A 12523-nucleotide genomic window follows, 5' to 3' on the forward strand; every position below is an offset into this window, starting at 1 on the left:
AAAAGCCTGTGCCCTCATTCCAAGCCCCACCCCCCGAGCCAAAATGCGGGAAGACAGGCACAGGACCCAACAGGGCCGCGAACCCCACCCAAACCCGCAACCAGTGAAATAATAAAAATCCCAACATAATATGATAAAAGACCCAAGTAAACAGATAACAGTCCCGAAACGCAGACAAGAAAAACAGAACAGCAAAAAAATCATCGGCCAATAGAACCAAAAAGAAAAAAACAAAAGGTCATCATTGGCTACAGGAATAGTGCCAGAGGACTGGAGGATAGCAAATGTGGTCCCTTTGTTCAAGAAGGGGAGTAGAGATAACCCCGGTAACTATAGGCCGGTGAGCCTAACGTCTGTGGTGGGTAAGGTCTTGGAGAGGATTATAAAAGATACGATTTATAATCATCTAGATAGGAATAATATGATTAGGGATAGTCAGCATGGTTTTGTGAAGGGTAGGTCATGCCTCACAAACCTTATCGAGTTCTTTGAGAAGGTGACTGAACAGGTAGACGAGGGTAGAGCAGTTGATGTGGTGTATATGGATTTCAGTAAAGCGTTTGATAAGGTTCCCCACGGTCGGCTATTGCAGAAAATACGGAGGCTGGGGATTGAGGGTGATTTAGAGATGTGGATCAGAAATTGGCTAGTTGAAAGAAGACAGAGAGTGGTAGTTGATGGGAAATGTTCAGAATGGAGTTCAGTTACGAGTGGCGTACCACAAGGATCTGTTCTGGGGCCGTTGCTGTTTGTCATTTTTATAAATGACCTAGAGGAGGGCGCAGAAGGATGGGTGAGTAAATTTGCAGACGACACTAAAGTCGGTGGAGTTGTAGACAGTGCGGAAGGATGTTGCAGGTTACAGAGGGACATAGATAAGCTGCAGAGCTGGGCTGAGAGGTGGCAAATGGAGTTTAATGTGGAGAAGTGTGAGGTGATTCACTTTGGAAAGAATAACAGGAATGCGGAATATTTGGCTAATGGTAAAATTCTTGGTAGTGTGGATGAGCAGAGGGATCTCGGTGTCCATGTACATAGATCCCTGAAAGTTGCCACCCAGGTTGATAGGGTTGTGAAGAAGGCCTATGGTGTGTTGGCCTTTATTGGTAGAGGGATTGAGTTCCGGAGCCATGAGGTCATGTTGCAGTTGTACAAAACTCTAGTACGGCCGCATTTGGAGTATTGCGTACAGTTCTGGTCGCCTCATTATAGGAAGGACGTGGAAGCTTTGGAACGGGTGCAGAGGAGATTTACCAGGATGTTGCCTGGTATGGAGGGAAAATCTTATGAGGAAAGGCTGATGGACTTGAGGTTGTTTTCGTTAGAGAGAAGAAGGTTAAGAGGTGACTTAATAGAGGCATACAAAATAATCAGAGGGTTAGATAGGGTGGACAGCGAGAGCCTTCTCCCGCGGATGGTGGTGGCTAGCACGAGGGGACATAGCCTTAAATTGAGGGGTAATAGATATAGGACAGAGGTCAGAGGTGGGTTTTTTACGCAAAGAGTGGTGAGGCCGTGGAATGCCCTACCTGCAACAGTAGTGAACTCGCCAACATTGAAGGCATTTAAAAGTTTATTGGATAAGCATATGGATGATAAGGGCATAGTGTAGGTTAGATGGCCATTAGTTTTTTTTTCCATGTCGGTGCAACATCGAGGGCCGAAGGGCCTGTACTGCGCTGTATCGTTCTATGTTCTATATCAAGGAGGACAAAGCCTCCGGGCTGTGTACAATGTTCCCCAGCCCCCAGTCTTCAGTTCAAGTCCAGCTTATCTGCCTGGACAAAAGTCCAGGCCTCCGGGGAGTCAAAGTAAAGTTGGCGGTCTTTATAGGTGACCCACAGGAGTGCCGGCTGCAACACGCCAATCTTGACCCCCTTCTTGTGGAGCACTGCCTTCGCCCGGTTAAACTCAGCCCTTCTCTTCGCCACCTCCGCACTCCAGTCATGGTAGATCTGGATCTCCGTATTCTCCCACTTGCTACTCCTCTCCCTCTTCGCCCAACGAAGCACACACTCACGGTCGACCAAGCGGGTCGTTCGGCCTGGGCTTCCGCAGCAACACCCGACGGGCACCCTCCAGCTCCAGGGGTCTCCAGAACGACCCCGCGCCCATCAGAAGAGTCAAAACAGCGCCGTTGCGGGCCCTTAAAAGAGCCCGAAAGTCAAAAAATAGCGGGAGCCACCGAACGTGCGGCTTAGCACTGCATCGCCTGCCAGCGGAAGTCACAGGCAGTGTAGTACTACTCAGTAGAGAAGATGTGTGAAGAGATGTGTTAAGAGGTGTGTGAATGGGAATCAGAGGGAAAACTCTCCGCTGGTTGGAGTCATACCTGCACAAAGGAAGATGGTTGTGGTGGTTTGGGGTCAATCATCTCAGCTCCAGGACATCACTGCAGGAGTTCCTCAGGGTAGTATCACAGTCCGCTGTTGAGTGCCCCAGCAGCCCATAATTCACCTATACCCACCATCACAGTTTCCGAAGTCAGATCGGCCTTCCTGAAAGTGAACCCACGGAAGGCGATGGGCCCGGATGGGATCCCTGGTCGTGCACTCAGAGCCTGCGCATACCAGCTGGCAGAGGTATTCACAGACATCTTTAACCTATCCCTACTCCACTCCAAGGTCCCCACCTGCTTCAAGAAGACCACCATCATATCGATACCAAAGAAGAACCAGGCAACATGACTCAATGATTTCCGCCCGGTGGCCCTGACGTCAGTTGTAATGAAGTGCTTCGAGAGGCTGATCATGAAGCACATCACCTCCATACTCCCGGAACGCCTTGACCCACTTCAATTCGCATACCGTCGCGACCGGTCCACACCAGACGCCATTTCCCTGGCCCTACACTCATCCCTAGAGCATCTCGAAAACAAGGACTCCTACATCAGACTCCTATTTGTTGACTACAGCTTCGCCTTCAACACCATAATCCCAGCCAAGTTCATATCAAAGCTCCAAAACCCAAGACTTGGCTCTCCACTCTGCAACTGGATCCTTAACTTTCTCACCAACAGACCACAGTCAGTAAGAATGAACACCAACACCTCCTCCACAATAGTCCTCAATACCGGTGCCCCGCAAGACTGCGTACTTAGCCCCCTACTCTACTCCCTGTACACACACGACTGCGTGGCAAAACTTGGTTCCAACTCCATCTACAAGTTTGCTGATGATATGACCATAGTGGGCCGGATCTCGAATAACAACGAGTCCGAATACAGGAGGGAGATAGAGAACCTAGTGGAGTGGTGCAGCGACAACAAACTCTCCCTCAATGCCAGCAAAACTAAAGAGCTGGTCATCGACTTCAGGAAGCAAAGTACTGTACACACCCCTGTCAGCATCAATGGGGCCGAGGTGGAGATGGTTAGCAGTTTCAAATTCCTAGGGGTGCACATCACCAAAAATCTATCCTGGTCCACTCACGTCGACGCTATCACCAAGAAAGCACAACAGCGCCTATACTTCCTCAGGAAACTAAGGGAATTCGGCATGTCCACATTAACCCTTACCAACTTTTACAGATGCACTATAGAAAGCATCCTATCGGGCTGCATCACAGCCTGGTATGGCAACTGCTCGGCCCAGGACCGCAAGGAACTTCAGAGAGTCGTGAATACCGCCCAGTCCATCACATGAACCTGCCTCCCATCCATGGACTCCATCTACACCTCCCGCTGCTGGGGGAAAGCGGACAGCATAATCAAGGATCCCTCCCACCCGGCTTACTCACTTTTCCAACTTCTTCCATCAGGCAGGAGATTCAGAAGTCTGAGAACACGGACGAACAGACTCAAAAACAGCTTCTTCCCCACTGTCACCAGACTCCTAAATGACCCTCTTATTGACTGACCTCATTAACACTACACCCTGTATGCTTCAACCGATGCCAATGCTTATGTAGTTACATTGTATATCTTGTGTTGCCCTATTATGTATTCTCATGTATTTTCTTGAATTTTGTTTAATTCCCTTTTCCATGTACTGAATGATCTGTTGAGCTGCTTGCAGAAAAATACTTTTCACTGTACCTCGGTACACGTGACAATAAACAAATCCAATCCAATCCTAGGCCCAACCATCTGCAGCTGCTTCACCAATGACCACCCTTCCATCATAAGATCAGAAGTAGGGATGTTTGCGGATGGCTGCACAATGTTCAGCACCATTCGTGCCTCCTCAGAAATAAAGCAGTCCATGTCCAATTGCAGCAAGACCTGGACAATATCCAGACTTGGGCTGACAAGTGGAAAGTTACATTCGTGCCACACAAGTTCCAGGCAATGACCATCTCCTACAAGATAGGATCTAACCACCGCCCCTTGACATTCAATGGCTTTACCATCGCTGAATTCCCCCGTAATCAACATCCTGGGGGTTACCATTGATCAGAAACTGAACCGGACTAGTCATATTAATAATGTGGCTACCAGGGCAGGAATCCTACTGCAAGTGACCCACGCCCTGACCCCCCCCCCCCCCCCCCCCCCCCAAAGCCAGTAAACCATCTACAATGAGCAATACATGCCGACCTAACCAGCGACGCCTACATCCCGTAAATGAATTTTTAAAAACAAGGCACAGTTCAGGAGTGGAATGGAATGCATAGTAGCACAGTGGCTAGCACTGTTGCTTCACAGGGCCATAGACCTCGGTTCGATTCCCGGCTTGGGTCACTGTCTGTGCAAAGTCTGCACATTCTTCCCGTGTCTGCGTGGGTTTCCTCCAGGTGCTCCGGTTTCCTCCCACAAGTCTCGAAAGACGTGCTTGTTAGGCCTATTTGACATTCCGAATTCTCCCTCAGTGTATGCTGACATGGACCATATTGTGGCGACTAGGAAATTTTCTCAGTAACTTCATTGCAGTGTTAATGTAAGCCTGCTTGTGACACTAATGAAGATTATTATTATTATGATTTGTCAGGTTTCCCAAATCCCAGGATATTTGTCTTGAAGAAGTTAAAAATAAAGCATTATTTAAAGTGGAGACCCACGACTTCCTGAAAATGTTTTACTGACTGACCTGACTTCTGAGAATGGGTAGATCAACATCCCTCCAACCAGCCTAAGTTGGAGTCAGGTTCCCTTTTTTTTTTAAATCCTCCACCCACCATGCAGAATTAAAATTACCCCATGGAATGTGTACATGAATATGACGACATTCTCCAAAGTATCTGAAATTGCACCAATAAATGTTTTTACCGAAAAAAGGTTTTTTCATTTGGATGATAGGAATTTTATGTTCCATGAAAGTTAAAGAAATCACTGAGATTTAGTACAGTTTTCTCACCCTTGCTATCAAGTATCAACACAGAGCATGCCTAGGTCAGGTATAGCATAACAACTGAATAAACATTAATTTTCTCTGCCACAGCAAACACTTTGGGCCCAACCTCTGAATTTTTTCACTTCTCACAGCAGCCATTTGTACAAGCAGATTTGTGCAGATGGCATCGGTACCAGATTGAATCTGTTCAATTCTTAAAGCTAGTAGAGAGGAGACCTTTGTCACATCAATCTATACTGAATTCATACTCAGATGTGAGAAGTGAAAGGGCAATATGTTACTTTGTTCTTCAATTTTCTCTTCCACGGGCATTCAACATAAACCAATCACTTGCGTGTATTTCTAAAATATAGTATATGACAGGCGATAAAAGAAAATGCCTTATCAAGAAAGGAAGACAGCACTACCGATTTTTTTACTGAACAGCCAAATACCAAAGCAAATTCACATCTCAGACCTAAATTATGACTCGATTTCTTGTTAACCAATTACAAATGACTTCTGTTAACAGACTTTGGCATTACTTGATCGATTCAAAGTAAAGCTAACAAAGGCGATCTCAGAAACTCCAGAGGAGGAACCAGTTCAAACGGAAGGGGAAGATGATCAGGGCTGGTGAGTGCCATTAACAACAAAGTATCCATTTTATCTTTACTTAACTAATCAAGCATTAATATCTAACTTTAAACTTAAAAGACAAGTGTGTTAAGTGAATTGGACATTCTAAATTCTCCCTCCGTGTACCCGAACAGGCGGCAAGGAGATTTTCACAGTAACTTCATTGCAGTGTAAATGTAAGCCAACTGTTCACAGGAATAAAGATTATTATTATTGACAATCTGTCCTTAAAAAAAATGAAGTTTTGGGCTGAGATTTTCTGGCCTCACTCTGCCGTGACCCGCTATGGGAATGTGGCATGCCAGCCAAAAGTCTATTGACATACGGCAGGACCGGACAATCACTGCAGTGGAATGGGCCAGAAAATCCTACCTCCAGTTGTAAATTCCCCCGCATGAGAAAGCATCGTTTTCACATCACCCTCCACCCTGTCAAAACCACTCAGGATCTTATATGTTTCAATCAAGTAGCCTCTTGCTCTTCTATACACCAGCGGATACAAACCTGGCCTGTCCAACCTTTCCTCATAAGACAAACCTCTCGTTCCAGATATTAGTGTAGTATACCTTCTCTTAATTGTATTTACATATTTTCTGAAATAAGAAGACCAATACTGTACACAGTACTCCAGATATGGTCTCACCCTTTTTAACTGAAGCATAACTTTTCTACTTTTGTATTCAATTCCCCTCACAATAAATTATAACATTCTATTAGCTTTCCAACTACTGGCTATACACTAACAATTTGTGATTCATGCACTGGCACACGCAGATCTCACTGCATCTCAGAGCTCTGCGATCTCTCAGTTTCCTTTTTGATCTTCCTGCCAATTCTGTTCAATCTTTTGACCTGCCACCCATCTTTCTCAATTATATGCTTTTGCTTTAAGTTTTATATCTTTAACTTTTTAAAATAAGATTCAGGATATTGGACAGGCGCAGATCAGCATGGAAATCCCGAAGTTGTAATATATTGTTTTGTGCTGTATCACAGACTATGGAACAACATTCCCCCCACCCAAAGCTGCAGTCACTAAAATGTGCATGAAATTTCAACTTTCCTGCCCTTGAAACCCCATTAAAAGTTACAGCTTGTTCAATAAGGTGTAAATGGGTTTTAACACAATTTGAGAAATAAAATCAGGGGTGGCACAGTGGTTAGCATTGCTGCCTCAAGGCCCCGAGGTCCCAGGTTCGATCCCGGCTCTGGGTCACTGTCCATGTAGAGTTTGCACATTCTCCCCGTGTTTGTATGGGTTTCGCCCCCATAACCCAAAGATGTGCAGTTAGGTGGATTGGCCACGCTAAATTCCCCCTTAATTGGAAAAAATCAATTGGGTACCCTAAAGTTTATTTCGTTTTTAAAAATTTGAAATCTGATGAACAACTTAATTGTACCCGAAGAAATAACATGTGAAAATGAAATCGCTTATTGTCGCAAGTAGGCTTCAAACAAAGTTACTGTGAAAAGCCCCTAGTCGCCACATTCCAGCGCCTGTTCAAGGAGGCTGATACGGGAATACCACAATTTTAATTGTGGAGCGCTGTTAAATATTTAATCAGTAAAAATTTTAAGTTAATTTTTTAAACAAAACGGTTTTTGAGAATATTTTAGCCGCTACCTTCACTCCTGTGTGCCCAAACTTTACTTTGTTTTATTTCGGTGCTTTTAATTTCATGTTAAGATGTCTGTAAAAATTCTTCAATGTGATTGGATGGCTGGGGAGGCAGTGGCACAGTGGTATTGTCGCAGAACTAGTAATCCAGAAACCTAGGATAATGTCTGGGGACCCGGGTTCGAATCCCACGACTGCAGGTGATGGAATTTAAACTCAATAAAATATCTGGAATTAAAAAGTCCAATGATGACCATGAAGCATTGTCGATTGTCAGAAAAACCCATCTGGTTCACTAATGTCCTTTGAGGAACAAAATCTGCCGTGGTCTGGCCTACATGTGACTCCTGCCCCACAGCAACATGGTTGACTTTTAACTGCCCCCTCAAGGGTAATTAGGGATGAGCAATAAATGCTGGCACAACCTGCGACGCCCGCGTCACATGAATGGATTTTAGAAAAGGACAGTGTGATAACATCATTGCTGATCCTTGCTGTGAATGTTCAGTAAAGAACCTTGCAATCACTGGTGGTGGAAGCAAATTTAAAAGTAACCTTCACAGGGTGTGCATCTCCAGTCCAATGGATCAGTTAATGTTGAAAATTATTTTTCTTGTAAGTAAATTAAATAATAGTATTAAAATTGCAGTAGAATAAACACACTTGCTTTTTTGTGTATGTAGTGTTTACACATGTTTGAAGGCTGAAATAAAACTTAGTTATGATTTTGCGTTGTCATGATGTAGACTGGGAGAGTGCAAAACATTCAAGTGTAGCTTTCAGAATACCATCAGGCCAGAAAGTCAACTATTAGGTATCAGATTGTGCATTCTATGTTATACCAGCAGGAAGCAATCTTGGCCTTTAAACAACTAGAACTGTTTTGCTATCTTAATGTAAACAGATATTCTCTACTAAGTATTTGGCTAACAAGAAGCTCTTCTCGCACCAGTAGTTTCTATAAAGTCTCAATTTTTTTTGGCACTTGAATATGTGATTAATGATTAATTTACCACTTACAACCCTGGCTTTCAATCCCACCCCCTAACCCTCCACTGAAAAGAATGTAGTGTGATATGAGCATCAATTATTTTTTCTGGAAAAAGCATAATTTCAAAAAGGCTAGCAGTCCGAATTTAATTGACATATATTGCACACTGTTTGTATGTTTTAACATCATTTATGTATTTTATACTTGTATTACACTGATGTTTGCAGTACTGTTTATAAAAGTCCCATGGATATTTAGATTTATTTTGTGCTCTCAGTATAAATAATAAGTAGCAACGAGTAGCCAGATTGAGGCTGTAGTCTAGACAAACAGCTGTGCAGTCTGCCATACGTTTATATAGTGAATAATATTGTCCAATCTTACTATACATATACATTCACTCCTGACTATTATGTGGTCTTAAGAGCAGATTTAGCTACAAAAGTTTGGTTTCACTATAATGAAACAAAATGCATGATAGAGATTTACGTGTTCTGTTCGATACATTCTTTCTTTGACTATTACTTTCCAAGCTGTTGCTGCTGTACTTAGATGCTGTTTATCTTTGGTGCTGGTATTACAAATTAAAATAAATTAGCTGTCTTGTAATCTTTTATTCCAACCAGTTTATATTGCTTCATAATTTCAAAATTGATATTGCAATATTAGAAATAAAAATGTAGGCTTTCTTCAATATTGATAAAAGTTTTGGTGATGTATCTTCAATTTTGAAATGTTTGTTTCAGTTCTAATTTAATGTCAGTCTGACATGCAATTTGGTTAAACATTAGGGAGCCAAGAAATTTACTGGAACCAGTGGCTTTTTCTGCCTTTTGTTTTACATTTAACTCATTCCCCAGGAAACATTACTTGTCAGCACCAAAGACTGCTATCTTTTTTTATTTTTTGTCTTTGACCTTTCCCACTTTGCATGGTGGTAGTCCAATACTATACATTGGAAAGTGTCCTCACTGTAAACCTGAGACTCTGAGGAGGAAATTCAGTGGAGGGGTTGCAGAGACCCTAGAGTAAAATGGCATGAACACAATTTATGCATTTTTTCCAAGATTTCCATGTCTCTTGTGTCAAAGTTAAGTTATAGCAGACATCAGGAGAGCCTCTGCACCTATTCATAGCTTTGCCTACTCTTAAGCACTGTGTGGTGATCGCTGCTGCCAGTATTGCCATGGAGAAACATTTGCAACAAGTAGCTTGACAAGTATTAGTATTCCTTTGCACTCTTCACAACTTGATGCATGCCCAACCTACCAGGTATGTCCTTCAGGATTTAGCCCACCCAAAATACATGATGTACTGATGCTTTCCTCAGTGCTTCCTCCAATTGATGTTCAATATGGAGGTATACTTATTCTCCAGCTGAGAGAAATTGTAGGTGATAATCTAGGGGGTTTCTTAGCTCTGATGCCATGCGACTCAATTGAGTTCAGTGTCAGTGTTGCAAAATTTCATGAACTAATACCATCGACTTGTAAAACAATGTGATCCTGCCGCCACTGAATGAGCCCTGATGATGGTGGAGGAGTTTGGAATGCTGGCTGATAGATATGACTCTTGAGTACCACAATGACAACCAGTTGCTGGACTAGTCAACTGAAGCAGTTATCTCTTGATTTCAGTCTCCAGATGTTGATCTGGGTGTCCTGGTTCATGAATTACAAGAGGTCCATATGCAGATACAGCAAGTGATTAAGATCGCAAATGGAGACTTCCAGTGGTGGCCATGGAGGAGTAGGTCGCATATTCGATAGCTCCCGCCTGTAACGGACTTTCGGACCTTTTTCCCCCGACTTTTCTCAGACTTTATGGGATAAATCAGTGAAGGGTGCTCCAGTAAGGAGGTTTCCCTCTCTGGTGTATGGAGAATTGGACCAGAAGTGGCCATGTGAAACGACTCAGTCCTGGTAGCGAGAAGCAAGCGGAGCTGGTACAGCGGGACAGCATGGCGGAGGGCAAGGGCCAAGGAGAGACGGCACAGTGGTCGACGTAGCAGCTGGTGAAGTTTTTTGAGGATTGCTTCGCCAAGCTGAAAAAGGATACGCTGGACCCGATCAAGGCTTCGATTGATCAAGTAGTCTTAAATCAGGAGACCCAGGGGAAAGCGATACAGGAGAGCGAACAAAAGTTATCCGACCAGGAGGACTAATAGCCATGCTGGAGAATAAGGTGGAGGTGTTGGACGACCGTCAGAAGAGGATGCAGGAGAAGCTGGAGGACCTGGAGAATAGGTCCAGGAGGCAGAACCTCAGAATTGTTGGCCTCCCTGAAGGCAGTGAGGGGTCGGATGCGAGGGCATATGTGTCGGACATGCTGGAGAAGTTGATGGGGGCTTGGGCGTTCCCTCATCCCTGGAGGTGGATAGAGCGCACAGAGCTCTCGCGAGGAAGCCCAGAGCAAATGACCCGCCGAGGGCCATGGTGGTATGTTTTCACCGTTTTACGGATAAGGAACATGAAGGAACAGAGAAGCAAGTGGGAGAACTGTGAGTTGCGTATTTATCAGGACCTGGGAGCGGAGTTGGCCAAGAGACGGGCTGGGTTCAATCGGGCAAAGGTGACCCTCGTCAAGAAGGGGGTGAAGTTCGGGATGCTGTACCCAGCGCGGTTGTGGGTTATGCACGAGGAGCGAGACTTTTATTTTGAGATGCCGGACGATGTGCGGACATTCATTAAAGAAAAGAAGCTGGAGACGATTTAAAGGACATTTAAGCTGCGGAGATGTTTTGTAGCAGTGGTTCGTAATACTGTACTGTTTTGAAAAAAAAAGATTTTATGTCGTTCTGGGTGAAATAATGGGCTTGGTGATGGTAGGAGGGCGCTCTGTTTTGCAGGGATTTGATGCGTGGGGTAGGGGGTCTTGAAGTTAGAGCTATTCTTCGGGAGACTGGGTTTTATGTTAAGTGGTTGTCTCTTCACTGGTTTATGTTAATTGTTTTTTTTGCTGCTGTTTACTTACTTGGGAATGTGATGCTGTTAAAAGGTTTATTCATGTGGGGGGAGAGGTTCGAACAAAAGGGAGACAGATTGTTTGATACCAGGGGCAGGGGTTATCAGGGTCAGTATGGATCAGCTGAATCCCAAAGGGCAGTGGGGGGTGAGCAAGTGTTGAACTGGTACTTGACCTGGGGGATGAGGTTTCTGGTGCTGTGGTGGTGGGGGGGCTGCTTTGCTGACAGGGGAGGAACTATTATCGGGGAATAAATGGGAGGTCGGGAACGGCTGCTGCTCGTGGGGGTACTCGGGGGAAGTGGGGGCCGCGGGCTCAGGGCTGGCCTAAAAATGATGATGGCAGGGGGCGGGGAGTGAGTGGGTGGATGCCCCCTGTCCAGGCTGATTACGTGGAACATTAGAGGACTGAATGGGCCAGTCAAGAGGGCCCGCGTGTTCGCGCATCTAAGCTGAAGGCAGACGTGGCAATGCTACAAGAGACAAAGACCAGGGGGCTGGCAATTTTGATTAGTAAGTGAGTGGCATTTGAGGCTGGGAGAATCGTGTCAGATAAATGGGGTAGGTACATAATGGTGAGTGGAAGGTCAGCGGGTGTACGACTGGTGCTCGTGAACATATATGCTCCGAACTGTGACGGCGTGGAATTTATCAGGCGTGTGCTAGGTAAGATCCCGGACTTAGAGTCACATAACCTGATCATGGGGGGGTGGACACTTTAATACGGTAATTTATCCGGAATTGGGCCGGTCAATATCCAGGTCAGGGAGGAGGCCGGCAGCGGCAAAGAAATTGAAGAACTTTATGATACAGATGGGGGGTATAGACCCATGGAGGTTTACACGGCCGAGGGCGAAGGAGTTTTCTTTTTTTTCTCACGTCCATAAAGTTTACTCTCGTATTGACTTTTTTGTTCTGAGCAGGGCACTAATACCGAAGGTGGTGGGGACGGTATACTCGGCAATTGCAGTGTCGGATCATGCCCCGCATTGGGTGGATTTGCGGGTTGGCGAGTGAGAGGGCAACGCCAGTTATGGCGACT

General features: G+C 44.9%; 1 protein-coding gene across 2 annotated transcripts in view; it reads left to right on the top strand.

Moving 5' to 3' along the window:
* Positions 1 to 12523, top strand: part of cwc27 (CWC27 spliceosome associated cyclophilin) — a 276041-nt gene that overhangs the window by 243616 nt on the left and 19902 nt on the right. For both annotated transcript variants that reach the window (XM_038791030.1, XM_038791029.1), the window contains exon 13: positions 5803 to 5906. In XM_038791030.1, the coding sequence (XP_038646958.1) occupies positions 5803 to 5906 (104 nt within the window). The remainder of the gene's footprint in view (positions 1 to 5802; positions 5907 to 12523) is intronic.

Source organism: Scyliorhinus canicula, chromosome 3, assembly GCF_902713615.1.
Source record: "Scyliorhinus canicula chromosome 3, sScyCan1.1, whole genome shotgun sequence".
In the NCBI taxonomy this organism is placed as follows: Eukaryota; Metazoa; Chordata; class Chondrichthyes; order Carcharhiniformes; family Scyliorhinidae; genus Scyliorhinus; species Scyliorhinus canicula.